Source organism: Engystomops pustulosus, chromosome 10 (genome assembly GCF_040894005.1).
Source record: "Engystomops pustulosus chromosome 10, aEngPut4.maternal, whole genome shotgun sequence".
Taxonomy (NCBI): Eukaryota; Metazoa; Chordata; class Amphibia; order Anura; family Leptodactylidae; genus Engystomops; species Engystomops pustulosus.
The window spans coordinates 1,830,055-1,851,084 of record NC_092420.1 but is presented as its reverse complement, the minus strand read 5'-3'; the positions used below and the strand labels follow the sequence as shown (position 1 = coordinate 1,851,084).

At 55.3% G+C, this 21,030-nt stretch overlaps 1 protein-coding gene across 4 annotated transcripts in view; it reads right to left on the bottom strand.

The window, feature by feature from the left end:
- The window catches only part of CACNA2D2 (calcium voltage-gated channel auxiliary subunit alpha2delta 2), a 217,657-nt gene that overhangs the window by 61,458 nt on the left and 135,169 nt on the right, over positions 1–21,030 (bottom strand). For all 4 annotated transcript variants that reach the window (XM_072128014.1, XM_072128015.1, XM_072128016.1 and 1 more), the window contains 4 exons: positions 15,528–15,585; positions 14,671–14,721; positions 14,219–14,318; positions 13,986–14,144 (listed from right to left, as the gene is read on the bottom strand). In XM_072128014.1, the coding sequence (XP_071984115.1) occupies positions 13,986–14,144; positions 14,219–14,318; positions 14,671–14,721; positions 15,528–15,585 (368 nt within the window). The remainder of the gene's footprint in view (positions 1–13,985; positions 14,145–14,218; positions 14,319–14,670; positions 14,722–15,527; positions 15,586–21,030) is intronic.

Here is a 21,030-nt window from a genome sequence, read left to right as displayed (position 1 = left end):
ATAGACATGTACTACACATACACTGCCCCCCGCTGGTGATAGACATGTACTACACATACACTGCCCCCCCGCTGGTGATAGACATGTACTACACATACACCGCCCCCCGCTGGTGATAGACATGTACTACACATACACTGCCCCCCGCTGGTGATAGACATGTACTACACATACACCGCCCCCCGCTGGTGATAGACATGTACTACACATACACCGCCCCCCGCTGGTGATAGACATGTACTACACATACACCGCCCCCCGCTGGTGATAGACATGTACTACACATACACCGCCCCCCGCTGGTGATAGACATGTACTACACATACACCGCCCCCCGCTGGTGATAGACATGTACTACACATACACCGCCCCCCGCTGGTGATAGACATGTACTACACATACACCGCCCCCCGCTGGTGATAGACATGTACTACACATACACTGCCCCCCCCGCTGGTGATAGACATGTCCTACACATACACCGCCCCCCGCTGGTGATAGACATGTCCTACACATACACCGCCCCCCGCTGGTGATAGACATGTACTACACATACACCGCCCCCCGCTGGTGATAGACATGTACTACACATACCCTGCCCCCCGCTGGTGATAGACATGTACTACACATACACTGCCCCCCGCTGGTGATAGACATGTACTACACATACACTGCCCCCCGCTGGTGATAGACATGTACTACACATACACTGCCCCCCGCTGGTGATAGACATGTACTACACATACACTGCCCCCCGCTGGTGATAGACATGTACTACACATACACTGCCCCCCGCTGGTGATAGACATGTACTACACATACACCGCCCCCCGCTGGTGATAGACATGTACTACACATACACTGCCTCCCCCCCCCCCCCGCCCCCCTGCGGTTGTTAGACATGTACTACACATACACCGCCCCCCGCTGGTGATAGACATGTACTGCACATACACTGCCCCCCGCTGGTGATAGACATGTACTACACATACACTGCCCCCCGCTGGTGATAGACATGTACTACACATACACCGCCCCCCGCTGGTGATAGACATGTACTACACATACACTGCCCCCCCGCTGGTGATAGACATGTACTACACATACACCGCCCCCCGCTGGTGATAGACATGTACTACACATACACTGCCCCCCCGCTGGTGATAGACATGTACTACACATACACTGCCCCCCCGCTGGTGATAGACATGTACTACACATACACTGCCCCCCGCTGGTGATAGACATGTACTACACATAGACCGCCCCCCGCTGGTGATAGACATGTACTACACATACACTGCCCCCCGCTGGTGATAGACATGTACTACACATACACAGCCCCCCGCTGGTGATAGACATGTACTACACATACACCGCCCCCCGCTGGTGATAGACATGTACTACACATACACTGCCCCCCCCGCTGGTGATAGACATGTACTACACATACACTGCCCCCCCCCCCCCGCTGGTGATAGACATGTACTACACATACACTGCCCCCCGCTGGTGATAGACATGTACTACACATACACTGCCCCCCCCCCCCCCCCCGCTGGTGATAGACATGTACTACACATACACTGCCCCCCGCTGGTGATAGACATGTACTACACATACACTGCCCCCCCGCTGGTGATAGACATGTACTACACATACACTGCCCCCCCGCTGGTGATAGACATGTACTGCACATACACTGCCCCCCGCTGGTGATAGACATGTACTACACATACACTGCCCCCCCGCTGGTGATAGACATGTACTACACATACACTGCCCCCCCGCTGGTGATAGACATGTACTGCACATACACTGCCCCCCGCTGGTGATAGACATGTACTACACATACACCGCCCCCCGCTGGTGATAGACATGTACTACACATACACCGCCCCCCGCTGGTGATAGACATGTACTACACATACACTGCCCCCCGCTGGTGATAGACATGTACTACACATAGACCGCCCCCCGCTGGTGATAGACATGTACTACACATACACTGCCCCCCCGCTGGTGATAGACATGTACTACACATACACCGCCCCCCGCTGGTGATAGACATGTACTACACATACACCGCCCCCCGCTGGTAATAGACATGTACTACACATACACTGCCCCCGCTGGTGATAGACATGTACTACACATACACCGCCCCCCGCTGGTGATAGACATGTACTACACATACACCGCCCCCCGCTGGTGATAGACATGTACTACACATACACCGCCCCCCCCGCTGGTGATAGACATGTACTACACATACACCGCCCCCCGCTGGTGATAGACATGTACTACACATACACAGCCCCCCCGCTGGTGATAGACATGTACTACACATACACTGCCCCCCCGCTGGTGATAGACATGTACTACACATAGACCGCCCCCCGCTGGTGATAGACATGTACTACACATACACTGCCCCCCCGCTGGTGATAGACATGTACTACACATACACTGCCCCCCGCTGGTGATAGACATGTACTACACATACACTGCCCCCCGCTGGTGATAGACATGTACTACACATACACTGCCCCCCCGCTGGTGATAGACATGTACTACACATACACCGCCCCCCGCTGGTGATAGACATGTACTACACATACACTGCCCCCCCGCTGGTGATAGACATGTACTACACATACACCGCCCCCCGCTGGTGATAGACATGTACTACACATACACTGCCCCCCCGCTGGTGATAGACATGTACTGCACATACACTGCCCCCCCCCCCCCCCCCCCGCTGGTGATAGACATGTACTACACATACACCGCCCCCCGCTGGTGATAGACATGTACTACACATACACCGCCCCCCGCTGGTGATAGACATGTACTACACATACACTGCCCCCCGCTGGTGATAGACATGTACTACACATACACCGCCCCCCGCTGGTGATAGACATGTACTACACATACACCGCCCCCCCGCTGGTGATAGACATGTACTACACATACACCGCCCCCCCGCTGGTGATAGACATGTACTACACATACACTGCCCCCCGCTGGTGATAGACATGTACTACACATACACTGCCCCCCCCCCCCCGCTGGTGATAGACATGTACTACACATACACCGCCCCCCGCTGGTGATAGACATGTACTACACATACACTGCCCCCCGCTGGTGATAGACATGTACTACACATACACCGCCCCCCCCCCGCTGGTGATAGACATGTACTACACATACACTGCCCCCCCGCTGGTGATAGACATGTACTACACATACACTGCCCCCGCTGGTGATAGACATGTACTACACATACACTCGTGCCCCCGCTGGTGATAGACATGTACTACACATACACTGCCCCCCCCCCCCCCCCCCGCTGGTGATAGACATGTACTACACATACACTGCCCCCCGCTGGTGATAGACATGTACTACACATACACTGCCCCCCGCTGGTGATAGACATGTACTACACATACACCGCCCCCCCGCTGGTGATAGACATGTACTACACATACACAGCCCCCCGCTGGTGATAGACATGTACTACACATACACTGCCCCCCCCCCCCCCCCCCCGCTGGTGATAGACATGTACTACACATACACCGCCCCCCCCGCTGGTGATAGACATGTACTACACATACACCGCCCCCTTGCTGGTGATAGACATGTACTACACATACACTGCCCCCCGCTGGTGATAGACATGTACTACACATACACCGCCCCCCGCTGGTGATAGACATGTACTACACATACACCGCCCCCCGCTGGTGATAGACATGTACTACACATACACTGCCCCCCGCTGGTGATAGACATGTACTACACATACACTGCCCCCCGCTGGTGATAGACATGTACTACACATACACTGCCCCCCGCTGGTGATAGACATGTACTACACATACACCGCCCCCCGCTGGTGATAGACATGTACTACACATACACCGCCCCCCGCTGGTGATAGACATGTACTACACATACACTGCCCCCCGCTGGTGATAGACATGTACTACACATACACTGCCCCCCCCGCTGGTGATAGACATGTACTACACATACACCGCCCCCCGCTGGTGATAGACATGTACTACACATACACTGCCCCCCGCTGGTGATAGACATGTACTACACATACACCGCCCCCCGCTGGTGATAGACATGTACTACACATACACCGCCCCCCGCTGGTGATAGACATGTACTACACATACACCGCCCCCCGCTGGTGATAGACATGTACTACACATACACCGCCCCCCGCTGGTGATAGACATGTACTACACATACACCGCCCCCCGCTGGTGATAGACATGTACTACACATACACCGCCCCCCGCTGGTGATAGACATGTACTACACATACACCGCCCCCCGCTGGTGATAGACATGTACTACACATACACTGCCCCCCCCGCTGGTGATAGACATGTCCTACACATACACCGCCCCCCGCTGGTGATAGACATGTACTACACATACACCGCCCCCCGCTGGTGATAGACATGTACTACACATACACCGCCCCCCGCTGGTGATAGACATGTACTACACATACACCGCCCCCCGCTGGTGATAGACATGTACTACACATACACTGCCCCCCGCTGGTGATAGACATGTACTACACATACACTGCCCCCCGCTGGTGATAGACATGTACTACACATACACTGCCCCCCGCTGGTGATAGACATGTACTACACATACACCGCCCCCCGCTGGTGATAGACATGTACTACACATACACTGCCTCCCCCCCCCCCCCGCCCCCCTGCGGTTGTTAGACATGTACTACACATACACCGCCCCCCGCTGGTGATAGACATGTACTACACATACACTGCCCCCCGCTGGTGATAGACATGTACTACACATACACCGCCCCCCGCTGGTGATAGACATGTACTACACATACACTGCCGCCCCCCGCTGGTGATAGACATGTACTACACATACACCGCCCCCCGCTGGTGATAGACATGTACTACACATACACCGCCCCCCGCTGGTGATAGACATGTACTACACATACACTGCCCCCCGCTGGTGATAGACATGTACTACACATACACTGCCCCCCGCTGGTGATAGACATGTACTACACATACACCGCCCCCCGCTGGTGATAGACATGTACTACACATACACTGCCCCCCCGCTGGTGATAGACATGTACTACACATACACCGCCCCCGCTGGTGATAGACATGTACTACACATACACTGCCCCCCCGCTGGTGATAGACATGTACTACACATACACTGCCCCCCCGCTGGTGATAGACATGTACTACACATACACTGCCCCCCGCTGGTGATAGACATGTACTACACATAGACCGCCCCCCGCTGGTGATAGACATGTACTACACATACACTGCCCCCCCGCTGGTGATAGACATGTACTACACATACACAGCCCCCCGCTGGTGATAGACATGTACTACACATACACCGCCCCCCGCTGGTGATAGACATGTACTACACATACACTGCCCCCCCCCGCTGGTGATAGACATGTACTACACATACACTGCCCCCCCCCCCCCCGCTGGTGATAGACATGTACTACACATACACTGCCCCCCGCTGGTGATAGACATGTACTACACATACACTGCCCCCCCCCCCCCCCGCTGGTGATAGACATGTACTACACATACACTGCCCCCCGCTGGTGATAGACATGTACTACACATACACTGCCCCCCCGCTGGTGATAGACATGTACTACACATACACTGCCCCCCCGCTGGTGATAGACATGTACTGCACATACACTGCCCCCCGCTGGTGATAGACATGTACTACACATACACTGCCCCCCCGCTGGTGATAGACATGTACTACACATAGACCGCCCCCCGCTGGTGATAGACATGTACTACACATACACTGCCCCCCCGCTGGTGATAGACATGTACTACACATACACCGCCCCCCGCTGCTGATAGACATGTACTACACATACACCGCCCCCCGCTGGTAATAGACATGTACTACACATACACTGCCCCCCGCTGGTGATAGACATGTACTACACATACACCGCCCCCCGCTGGTGATAGACATGTACTACACATACACCGCCCCCCGCTGGTGATAGACATGTACTACACATACACCGCCCCCCCCGCTGGTGATAGACATGTACTACACATACACCGCCCCCCGCTGGTGATAGACATGTACTACACATACACTGCCCCCCCGCTGGTGATAGACATGTACTACACATACACTGCCCCCCGCTGGTGATAGACATGTACTACACATACACAGCCCCCCGCTGGTGATAGACATGTACTACACATACACTGCCCCCCCGCTGGTGATAGACATGTACTACACATAGACCGCCCCCCGCTGGTGATAGACATGTACTACACATACACTGCCCCCCCGCTGGTGATAGACATGTACTACACATACACCGCCCCCCGCTGGTGATAGACATGTACTACACATACACTGCCCCCCCGCTGGTGATAGACATGTACTACACATACACCGCCCCCCGCTGGTGATAGACATGTACTACACATACACTGCCCCCCCGCTGGTGATAGACATGTACTGCACATACACTGCCCCCCCGCTGGTGATAGACATGTACTGCACATACACTGCCCCCCGCTGGTGATAGACATGTACTACACATACACTGCCCCCCCGCTGGTGATAGACATGTACTACACATACACTGCCCCCCGCTGGTGATAGACATGTACTACACATACACTGCCCCCCCGCTGGTGATAGACATGTACTACACATACACCGCCCCCCGCTGGTGATAGACATGTACTACACATACACCGCCCCCCGCTGGTAATAGACATGTACTACACATACACTGCCCCCCGCTGGTGATAGACATGTACTACACATACACCGCCCCCCGCTGGTGATAGACATGTACTACACATACACCGCCCCCCGCTGGTGATAGACATGTACTACACATACACCGCCCCCCCCGCTGGTGATAGACATGTACTACACATACACCGCCCCCCGCTGGTGATAGACATGTACTACACATACACTGCCCCCCCGCTGGTGATAGACATGTACTACACATACACAGCCCCCCGCTGGTGATAGACATGTACTACACATACACCGCCCCCCGCGCTGGTGATAGACATGTACTACACATACACCGCCCCCCGCTGGTGATAGACATGTACTACACATACACCGCCCCCCCGCTGGTGATAGACATGTACTACACATACACCGCCCCCCGCTGGTGATAGACATGTACTACACATACACTGCCCCCCCGCTGGTGATAGACATGTACTACACATACACAGCCCCCCGCTGGTGATAGACATGTACTACACATACACTGCCCCCCCGCTGGTGATAGACATGTACTACACATACACTGCCCCCCGCTGGTGATAGACATGTACTACACATACACTGCCCCCCCCCCCCCCCCCCCCCCCCCCCGCTGGTGATAGACATGTACTACACATACACTGCCCCCCGCTGGTGATAGACATGTACTACACATACACCGCCCCCCGCTGGTGATAGACATGTACTACACATACACTGCCCCCCCGCTGGTGATAGACATGTACTACACATACACCGCCCCCCGCTGGTGATAGACATGTACTACACATACACTGCCCCCCCGCTGGTGATAGACATGTACTGCACATACACTGCCCCCCCCCCCCCCCCCCCCCGCTGGTGATAGACATGTACTACACATACACCGCCCCCCGCTGGTGATAGACATGTACTACACATACACCGCCCCCCGCTGGTGATAGACATGTACTACACATACACTGCCCCCCGCTGGTGATAGACATGTACTACACATACACCGCCCCCCGCTGGTGATAGACATGTACTACACATACACTGCCCCCCGCTGGTGATAGACATGTACTACACATACACCGCCCCCCGCTGGTGATAGACATGTACTACACATACACTGCCCCCCCGCTGGTGATAGACATGTACTGCACATACACTGCCCCCCCCCCCCGCTGGTGATAGACATGTACTACACATACACCGCCCCCGCTGGTGATAGACATGTACTACACATACACCGCCCCCCGCTGGTGATAGACATGTACTACACATACACTGCCCCCCGCTGGTGATAGACATGTACTACACATACACTGCCGCCCCCCGCTGGTGATAGACATGTACTACACATACACTGCCCCCCCCCGCTGGTGATAGACATGTACTACACATACACTGCCCCCCCCCCCGCTGGTGATAGACATGTACTACACATACACTGCCCCCCGCTGGTGATAGACATGTACTACACATACACTGCCCCCCGCTGGTGATAGACATGTACTACACATACACTGCCCCCCGCTGGTGATAGACATGTACTACACATACACCGCCCCCCCGCTGGTGATAGACATGTACTACACATACACCGCCCCCCGCTGGTGATAGACATGTACTACACATACACCGCCCCCCGCTGGTGATAGACATGTACTACACATACACTGCCCCCCCCCTCCGCTGGTGATAGACATGTACTACACATACACCGCCCCCCGCTGGTGATAGACATGTACTACACATACACCGCCCCCCGCTGGTGATAGACATGTACTACACATACACCGCCCCCCGCTGGTAATAGACATGTACTACACATACACTGCCCCCCGCTGGTGATAGACATGTACTACACATACACTGCCCCCCGCTGGTGATAGACATGTACTACACATACACTGCCCCCCGCTGGTGATAGACATGTACTACACATACACTGCCCCCCGCTGGTGATAGACATGTACTACACATACACTGCCCCCCGCTGGTGATAGACATGTACTACACATACACTGCCCCCCCCCCCCCGCTGGTGATAGACATGTACTACACATACACTGCCCCCCCGCTGGTGATAGACATGTACTACACATACACCGCCCCCCGCTGGTGATAGACATGTACTACACATACACTGCCCCCCGCTGGTGATAGACATGTACTACACATACACTGCCCCCCCCCCCCCCGCTGGTGATAGACATGTACTACACATACACCGCCCCCCGCTGGTGATAGACATGTACTACACATACACCGCCCCCCGCTGGTGATAGACATGTACTACACATACACTGCCCCCCGCTGGTGATAGACATGTACTACACATACACTGCCCCCCGCTGGTGATAGACATGTACTACACATACACTGCCCCCCCCCCGCTGGTGATAGACATGTACTACACATACACCGCCCCCCGCTGGTGATAGACATGTACTACACATACACCGCCCCCCGCTGGTGATAGACATGTACTACACATACACTGCCCCCCATGTACTACACATACACCGCCCCCCGCTGGTGATAGACATGTACTACACATACACCGCCCCCCGCTGGTAATAGACATGTACTACACATACACTGCCCCCCGCTGGTGATAGACATGTACTACACATACACTGCCCCCCGCTGGTGATAGACATGTACTACACATACACTGCCCCCCGCTGGTGATAGACATGTACTACACATACACCGCCCCCCCCCGCTGGTGATAGACATGTACTACACATACACCGCCCCCCGCTGGTGATAGACATGTACTACACATACACTGCCCCCCGCTGGTGATAGACATGTACTACACATACACTGCCCCCCGCTGGTGATAGACATGTACTACACATACACTGCCCCCCCCCCCCCCCCGCTGGTGATAGACATGTACTACACATAGACCGCCCCCCGCTGGTGATAGACATGTACTACACATACACTGCCCCCCGCTGGTGATAGACATGTACTACACATACACTGCCCCCCCGCTGGTGATAGACATGTACTACACATACACCGCCCCCCGCTGGTGATAGACATGTACTACACATACACTGCCCCCCGCTGGTGATAGACATGTACTACACATACACCGCCCCCCGCTGGTGATAGACATGTACTACACATACACCGCCCCCCGCTGGTGATAGACATGTACTACACATACACCGCCCCCCCCCCCCCCGCTGGTGATAGACATGTACTACACATACACAGCCCCCCGCTGGTGATAGACATGTACTACACATACACCGCCCCCCGCTGGTGATAGACATGTACTACACATACACTGCCCCCCCCCTCCGCTGGTGATAGACATGTACTACACATACACTGCCCCCCGCTGGTGATAGACATGTACTACACATACACTGCCCCCCGCTGGTGATAGACATGTACTACACATACACTGCCGCCCCCCGCTGGTGATAGACATGTACTACACATACACTGCCCCCCGCTGGTGATAGACATGTACTACACATACACTGCCCCCCGCTGGTGATAGACATGTACTACACATACACTGCCCCCCGCTGGTGATAGACATGTACTACACATACACTGCCCCCCCCCCCCCCCCCCCCCCCGCTGGTGATAGACATGTACTACACATACACCGCCCCCCGCTGGTGATAGACATGTACTACACATACACCGCCCCCCGCTGGTGATAGACATGTACTACACATACACTGCCCCCCGCTGGTGATAGACATGTACTACACATACACTGCCCCCCGCTGGTGATAGACATGTACTACACATACACTGCCCCCCGCTGGTGATAGACATGTACTACACATACACTGCCCCCCGCTGGTGATAGACATGTACTACACATACACTGCCCCCCGCTGGTGATAGACATGTACTACACATACACCGCCCCCCGCTGGTAATAGACATGTACTACACATACACTGCCCCCCCCCGCTGGTGATAGACATGTACTACACATACACCGCCCCCCGCTGGTGATAGACATGTACTACACATACACTGCCCCCCGCTGGTGATAGACATGTACTACACATACACTGCCCCCCGCTGGTGATAGACATGTACTACACATACACTGCCCCCCGCTGGTGATAGACATGTACTACACATACACTGCCCCCCCCCCCGCTGGTGATAGACATGTACTGCACATACACTGCCCCCCGCTGGTTATAGACATGTACTGCACATACACTGCCCCCCGCTGGTGATAGACATGTACTACACATACACTGCCCCCCCGCTGGTGATAGACATGTACTACACATACACTGCCCCCCCGCTGGTGATAGACATGTACTACACATACACTGCCCCCCGCTGGTGATAGACATGTACTACACATACACTGCCCCCCGCTGGTGATAGACATGTACTACACATACACCGCCCCCCGCTGGTGATAGACATGTACTACACATACACTGCCCCCCGCTGGTGATAGACATGTACTACACATACACTGCCCCCCGCTGGTGATAGACATGTACTACACATACACTGCCCCCCGCTGGTGATAGACATGTATTACACATACACTGCCCCCCCCGCTGGTGATAGACATGTACTACACATACACTGCCCCCCGCTGGTGATAGACATGTACTACACATACACTGCCCCCCGCTGGTGATAGACATGTACTACACATACACCGCCCCCCGCTGGTGATAGACATGTACTACACATACACTGCCCCCCGCTGGTGATAGACATGTACTACACATACACTGCCCCCCGCTGGTGATAGACATGTACTACACATACACTGCCCCCCGCTGGTGATAGACATGTACTGCACATACACTGTCCCCCGCTGGTGATAGACATGTACTACACATACACTGCCCCCCGCTGGTGATAGACATGTACTACACATACACTGCCCCCCGCTGGTGATAGACATGTACTACACATACACTGCCCCCCGCTGGTGATAGACATGTACTACACATACACTGCCCCCCGCTGGTGATAGACATGTACTACACATACACCGCCCCCCGCTGGTAATAGACATGTACTACACATACACTGCCCCCCCCCGCTGGTGATAGACATGTACTACACATACACCGCCCCCCGCTGGTGATAGACATGTACTACACATACACTGCCCCCCGCTGGTGATAGACATGTACTACACATACACTGCCCCCCGCTGGTGATAGACATGTACTACACATACACTGCCCCCCGCTGGTGATAGACATGTACTACACATACACTGCCCCCCCCCCCGCTGGTGATAGACATGTACTGCACATACACTGCCCCCCGCTGGTTATAGACATGTACTGCACATACACTGCCCCCCGCTGGTGATAGACATGTACTACACATACACTGCCCCCCCGCTGGTGATAGACATGTACTACACATACACTGCCCCCCCGCTGGTGATAGACATGTACTACACATACACCGCCCCCCGCTGGTGATAGACATGTACTACACATACACCGCCCCCCGCTGGTGATAGACATGTACTACACATACACTGCCCCCCGCTGGTGATAGACATGTACTACACATACACTGCCCCCCCGCTGGTGATAGACATGTACTACACATACACTGCCCCCCGCTGGTGATAGACATGTACTACACATACACTGCCCCCCCGCTGGTGATAGACATGTACTACACATACACCGCCCCCCGCTGGTGATAGACATGTACTACACATACACCGCCCCCCGCTGGTGATAGACATGTACTACACATACACTGCCCCCCGCTGGTGATAGACATGTACTACACATACACTGCCCCCCCGCTGGTGATAGACATGTACTACACATACACCGCCCCCCGCTGGTGATAGACATGTACTACACATACACTGCCCCCCGCTGGTGATAGACATGTACTACACATACACCGCCCCCCGCTGGTGATAGACATGTACTACACATACACTGCCCCCCCCGCTGGTGATAGACATGTACTACACATACACTGCCCCCCACATACACTGCCCCCGGGGGTCACAGAGGTGTACTACACATACACTGCCCCCCGCTGGTGATAGACATGTACTACACATACACCGCCCCCCGCTGGTGATAGACATGTACTACACATACACCGCCCCCCGCTGGTAATAGACATGTACTACACATACACCGCCCCCCGCTGGTGATAGACATGTACTACACATAGACCGCCCCCCGCTGGTGATAGACATGTACTACACATACACCGCCCCCCGCTGGTGATAGACATGTACTACACATACACTGCCCCCCGCTGGTGATAGACATGTACTACACATACACCGCCCCCCGCTGGTGATAGACATGTACTACACATACACTGCCCCCCCCGCTGGTGATAGACATGTACTGCACATACACTGCCCCCCGCTGGTAATAGACATGTACTACACATACACCGCCCCCCGCTGGTGATAGACATGTACTACACATAGACCGCCCCCCGCTGGTGATAGACATGTACTACACATACACCGCCCCCCGCTGGTGATAGACATGTACTACACATACACTGCCCCCCCCGCTGGTGATAGACATGTACTACACATACACTGCCCCCCGCTGGTGATAGACATGTACTACACATACACTGCCCCCCGCTGGTGATAGACATGTACTACACATACACCGCCCCCCGCTGGTGATAGACATGTACTACACATACACCGCCCCCCGCTGGTGATAGACATGTACTACACATACACTGCCCCCCGCTGGTGATAGACATGTACTACACATACACTGCCCCCCGCTGGTGATAGACATGTACTACACATACACTGCCCCCCGCTGGTGATAGACATGTACTACACATACACTGCCCCCCGCTGGTGATAGACATGTACTACACATACACTGCCCCCCCCCCGCTGGTGATAGACATGTACTACACATACACTGCCCCCCTGCTGGTGATAGACATGTACTACACATACACCGCCCCCCGCTGGTGATAGACATGTACTACACATACACTGCCCCCCCCCTCCGCTGGTGATAGACATGTACTACACATACACTGCCCCCCGCTGGTGATAGACATGTACTACACATACACCGCCCCCCCCCCCGCTGGTGATAGACATGTACTACACATACACCGCCCCCCGCTGGTGATAGTTGTGCATTACTTACATTCTGGAGCTGGTTGAAGGCGTACTCAAACCCAGCCTTGTAGTCGGTGGTCCCTCGGGCCACCATGTCCTGCACGGCTTCTTTGATCACCTTCTTGTTTCGGACGTTGGCCTGGACGAGCTGCCGGAAGCAGGACACGGGCTCGGCCTTCTCATGAAACTGCGGAAAGCACAAGCAATGATTGTAGGGCGCCAGTGCTGCCCCCTATAGGCGAGGAGGGGATCTGCACTTACTGAGGCCACGCTCACGTAGTCATCATCAGACAGAGTGTCCAACATCTCCATGACCGACGTCTTCATGAGCTTCAGGGTGAGACCGCTGACACTGCCGCTCCTGTGAGGATAGACCCGCACATCATACAGTGCGACAGGCGGTGTACATGCGCGTATAATGGCCCCTCCCACACGACGGCGGCCCCTCCCACACGACGGCGGCCCCTCCCACACGACGGCGGCCCGCGCTGCTAGTAACCGGCCTCATTACCTCCGCGATCCCCATCACATATAATTTAGCGCTGAGGCCGGTCCCTTTAAGTGACAAATCCTGCAACTGCAGCCAAGACGATTGTGTGACCCTAACCCAGAGCAACGCTTTACTGCAGCGCTGCAAAATTACATCTATACATCGTGTCCACTCAAAATGCAAGAAACCAAAGTCTGAGAGATACGAGCCTCTCTGCACTTACACATCCACAATGATCACCATGTCTTTGGGGGAGGACGCCCCCTGAATGTACCTGAAAGACACAGATGAGAGAACATTCAGAAAACACATCAAGGTCTCATAGGGCCACGATCAGGGGACAAGTACCAGGCAGCTCGTTTTACTCTGCCTGATCCTTGGGGGAGGGGAAACTGCTGCTGGACCAGGACTGCAGGGTTACATTATGATGTCATCGGAGCTGCCTCCGCCTCCCCCCTCCCCTCCCCGGTATAGACCCGGCCGCCCCCCCTCCCCTCCCCTCCCCGGTATAGACCCGGCCGCCCCCCCTCCCCGGTATAGACCCGGCCGCCCCCCCCTCCCCGGTATAGACCCGGCCGCCCCCCCTCCCCGGTATAGACCCGGCCGCCCCCCCCTCCCCGGTATAGACCCGGCCGCCCCCCCTCCCCGGTATAGACCAGGCCGCCCCCCCTCCCCGGTATAGACCCGGCCATCTGCCTGTTTACCCAATTAATAGCGCTCATCATGCAGGCACGGCCGGCGTGGGGGATATACATAACAATGCACACAGCAGCGCGGCCCCGGCCACCACGACACAACCTTATATCAGCCATTTTCCTGTAGCGACCATGCGTGAAATGAAAATTGGATAAGGGGGCGCAGAGGTGGAGGGGAGCGGCCGAGGCAGACGGTGAGCAGACAGCAGCGGCACATCCCGAAACAGCATGATGCATAATGAGGACTCAGGAGCTCTGCTTGCTGTCAGGTCACAATGGATTTAAAGAAGAAGATTTCCATTTACTGACATGAAGCAAAGTTAATAAAAAGGTGAAAGGTGAACGATGGAGTCTAATTATTAGGATGCGGAGCCCCTGCACTCACCACGGCCTCCGGCGGACATCATACAGGTCGATCTTACTGGGCGCCCTCCATGGAGTGGCTGCGGGAACAGATAGAAGAGTCAGATACATCCGCCCCAAACTATGTGATGCACCCCATACACAGCTCCCCAATCACATCCTGTGTCCCCCCAATCACATCCTGTGTCCCCCCAATTACCCGGCACCTCCATCATCACCCTGTTTCCCCCTTAACACGGCCCCCCACCCCCTCGATCACATTCTTTGTCCCCCGAGTCACCCAGCACCCCCATCAAAATTTCTGTGTCCCCCCAACACACAACCACCGAACCCCCAACAAACTCTTTCCCCACAATCATCCGGCACCTCCCCCCCCCCCCATCACATCCTTTGCCCGGCCAGTGCACAGCCATTATACCCAGTGCACAGCCATTATACCCAGTGCACAGCCATTATACCCAGTGCACAGCCATTATACCCAGTGCCCGGCCAGTGCACAGCCATTATACCCAGTGCCCGGCCAGTGCACAGCCATTATACCCAGTGCCCAGCCATTATACCCAGTGCACAGCCATTATACCCAGTGCACAGCCATTATACCCAGTGCCCGGCCAGTGCACAGCCATTATACCCAGTGCCCGGCCAGTGCACAGCCATTATACCCAGTGCCCGGCCAGTGCACAGCCATTATACCCAGTGCCCGGCCAGTGCACAGCCATTATACCCAGTGCACAGCCATTATACCCAGTGCACAGCCATTATACCCAGTGCACAGCCATTATACCCAGTGCCCGGCCAGTGCACAGCCATTATACCCAGTGCACAGCCATTATACCCAGTGCACAGCCATTATACCCAGTGCCCGGCCAGTGCACAGCCATTATACCCAGTGCCCGGCCAGTGCACAGCCATTATACCCAGTGCCCGGCCAGTGCACCCAGTGCACAGCCATTATACCCAGTGCCCGGCCAGTGCACAGCCATTATACCCAGTGCCCGGCCAGTGCACAGCCATTATACCCAGTGCCCGGCCAGTGCACAGCCATTATACCCAGTGCCCGGCCAGTGCACAGCCATTATACCCAGTGCACAGCCATTATACCCAGTGCACAGCCATTATACCCAGTGCACAGCCATTATACCCAGTGCACAGCCATTATACCCAGTGCACAGCCATTATACCCAGTGCACAGCCATTATACCCAGTGCCCGGCCAGTGCACAGCCATTATACCCAGTGCACAGCCATTACACCCAGTGCACCGCCATTATACCCAGTGCACAGCCATTATACCCAGTGCCCCGCCAGTGCACAGCCATTATACCCAGTGCCCCGCCAGTGCACAGCCATTATACCCAGTGCACAGCCATTATACCCAGTGCCCGGCCAGTGCACAGCCATTATACCCAGTGCCCCGCCAGTGCACAGCCATTATACCCAGTGCACAGCCATTATACCCAGTGCACAGCCATTATACCCAGTGCACAGCCATTATACCCAGTGCACAGCCATTATACCCAGTGCACAGCCATTATACCCAGTGCACAGCCATTATACCCAGTGCACAGCCATTATACCCAGTGCACAGCCATTATACCCAGTGCCCGGCCAGTGCACAGCCATTATACCCAGTGCACAGCCATTACACCCAGTGCACAGCCATTATACCCAGTGCACCGCCATTATACCCAGTGCACCGCCATTATACCCAGTGCCCCGCCAGTGCACAGCCATTATACCCAGTGCCCCGCCAGTGCACAGCCATTATACCCAGTGCACAGCCATTATACCCAGTGCCCGGCCAGTGCACAGCCATTATACCCAGTGCCCCGCCAGTGCACAGCCATTATACCCAGTGCCCCGCCAGTGCACAGCCATTATACCCAGTGCACAGCCATTATACCCAGTGCACAGCCATTATACCCAGTGCACAGCCATTATACCCAGTGCACAGCCATTATACCCAGTGCACAGCCATTATACCCAGTGCACAGCCATTATACCCAGTGCACAGCCATTATACCCAGTGCCCGGCCAGTGCACAGCCATTATACCCAGTGCACCGCCATTATACCCAGTGCACAGCCATTATACCCAGTGCACAGCCAGTGCACAGCCATTATACCCAGTGCCCCGCCAGTGCACAGCCATTATACCCAGTGCCCGGCCAGTGCACAGCCATTATACCCAGTGCACAGCCATTATACCCAGTGCACCGCCATTATACCCAGTGCACAGCCATTATACCCAGTGCACAGCCATTATACCCAGTGCACAGCCATTATACCCAGTGCACAGCCATTATACCCAGTGCACAGCCATTATACCCAGTGCCCGGCCAGTGCACAGCCATTATACCCAGTGCACAGCCATTATACCCAGTGCACAGCCATTATACCCAGTGCCCGGCCAGTGCACAGCCATTATACCCAGTGCCCGGCCAGTGCACAGCCATTATACCCAGTGCACAGCCATTATACCCAGTGCACCGCCATTATACCCAGTGCACCGCCATTATACCCAGTGCACCGCCATTATACCCAGTGCACCGCCATTATACCCAGTGCACAGCCATTATACCCAGTGCACAGCCATTATACCCAGTGCACAGCCATTATACCCAGTGCACAGCCATTATACCCAGTGCCCGGCCAGTGCACAGCCATTATACCCAGTGCACGGCCAGTGCACAGCCATTATACCCAGTGCACGGCCAGTGCACAGCCATTATACCCAGTGCACAGCCATTATACCCAGTGCACAGCCAGTGCACAGCCATTATACCCAGTGCACAGCCATTATACCCAGTGCCCGGCCAGTGCACAGCCATTATACCCAGTGCCCAGCCAGTGCACAGCCATTATACCCAGTGCCCAGCCAGTGCACAGCCATTATACCCAGTGCCCAGCCAGTGCACAGCCATTATACCCAGTGCCCAGCCAGTGCACAGCCATTATACCCAGTGCACAGCCAGCGCACAGCCATTATACCCAGTGCACAGCCATTATACCCAGTGCACAGCCATTATACCCAGTGCACAGCCATTATACCCAGTGCCCGGCCAGTGCACAGCCATTATACCCAGTGCACAGCCATTATACCCAGTGCACAGCCATTATACCCAGTGCACAGCCATTATACCCAGTGCCCGGCCAGTGCACAGCCATTATACCCAGTGCACAGCCATTATACCCAGTGCACAGCCATTATACCCAGTGCACAGCCATTATACCCAGTGCACAGCCATTATACCCAGTGCACAGCCATTATACCCAGTGCACAGCCATTATACCCAGTGCACAGCCATTATACCCAGTGCCCGGCCAGTGCACAGCCATTATACCCAGTGCCCGGCCAGTGCACAGCCATTATACCCAGTGCACAGCCATTATACCCAGTGCACAGCCATTATACCCAGTGCACAGCCATTATAACCAGTGCCCGGCCAGTGCACAGCCATTATACCCAGTGCACAGCCATTATACCCAGTGCACAGCCATTATACCCAGTGCCCGGCCAGTGCACAGCCATTATACCCAGTGCCCGGCCAGTGCACAGCCATTATACCCAGTGCCCGGCCAGTGCACAGCCATTATACCCAGTGCCCGGCCAGTGCACCCAGTGCACAGCCATTATACCCAGTGCCCGGCCAGTGCACAGCCATTATACCCAGTGCCCGGCCAGTGCACAGCCATTATACCCAGTGCCGGCCAGTGCACAGCCATTATACCCAGTGCACAGCCATTATACCCAGTGCACAGCCATTATACCCAGTGCACAGCCATTATACCCAGTGCACAGCCATTATACCCAGTGCACAGCCATTATACCCAGTGCCCGGCCAGTGCACAGCCATTATACCCAGTGCACAGCCATTACACCCAGTGCACAGCCATTATACCCAGTGCACCGCCATTATACCCAGTGCACAGCCATTATACCCAGTGCCCCGCCAGTGCACAGCCATTATACCCAGTGCCCCGCCAGTGCACAGCCATTATACCCAGTGCACAGCCATTATACCCAGTGCCCGGCCAGTGCACAGCCATTATACCCAGTGCCCCGCCAGTGCACAGCCATTATACCCAGTGCACAGCCATTATACCCAGTGCACAGCCATTATACCCAGTGCACAGCCATTATACCCAGTGCACAGCCATTATACCCAGTGCACAGCCATTATACCCAGTGCACAGCCATTATACCCAGTGCACAGCCATTATACCCAGTGCCCGGCCAGTGCACAGCCATTATACCCAGTGCACAGCCATTACACCCAGTGCACAGCCATTATACCCAGTGCACCGCCATTATACCCAGTGCACCGCCATTATACCCAGTGCCCCGCCAGTGCACAGCCATTATACCCAGTGCCCCGCCAGTGCACAGCCATTATACCCAGTGCACAGCCATTATACCCAGTGCCCGGCCAGTGCACAGCCATTATACCCAGTGCCCCGCCAGTGCACAGCCATTATACCCAGTGCCCCGCCAGTGCACAGCCATTATACCCAGTGCACAGCCATTATACCCAGTGCACAGCCATTATACCCAGTGCACAGCCATTATACCCAGTGCACAGCCATTATACCCAGTGCACAGCCATTATACCCAGTGCACAGCCATTATACCCAGTGCACAGCCATTATACCCAGTGCACAGCCATTATACCCAGTGTACGGCCATTATACCCAGTGCACGGCCAGTGCACAGCCATTATACCCAGTGCACCGCCATTATACCCAGTGCACAGCCATTATACCCAGTGCACAGCCAGTGCACAGCCATTATACCCAGTGCCCCGCCAGTGCACAGCCATTATACCCAGTGCCCGGCCAGTGCACAGCCATTATACCCAGTGCACCGCCATTATACCCAGTGCACAGCCATTATACCCAGTGCCCCGCCAGTGCACAGCCATTATACCCAGTGCACAGCCATTATACCCAGTGCACAGCCATTATACCCAGTGCACAGCCATTATACCCAGTGCCCGGCCAGTGCACAGCCATTATACCCAGTGCACGGCCAGTGCACAGCCATTATACCCAGTGCACGGCCAGTGCACAGCCATTATACCCAGTGCACAGCCATTATACCCAGTGCACAGCCAGTGCACAGCCATTATACCCAGTGCACAGCCATTATACCCAGTGCCCGGCCAGTGCACAGCCATTATACCCAGTGCCCAGCCAGTGCACAGCCATTATACCCAGTGCCCAGCCAGTGCACAGCCATTATACCCAGTGCCCAGCCAGTGCACAGCCATTATACCCAGTGCCCAGCCAGTGCACAGCCATTATACCCAGTGCCCAGCCAGTGCACAGCCATTATACCCAGTGCCCAGCCAGTGCACAGCCATTATACCCAGTGCACAGCCAGTGCACAGCCATTATACCCAGTGCACAGCCATTATACCCAGTGCACAGCCATTACACCCAGTGCACAGCCATTATACCCAGTGCACAGCCATTATACCCAGTGCACAGCCATTATACCCAGTGCACAGCCATTATACCCAGTGCA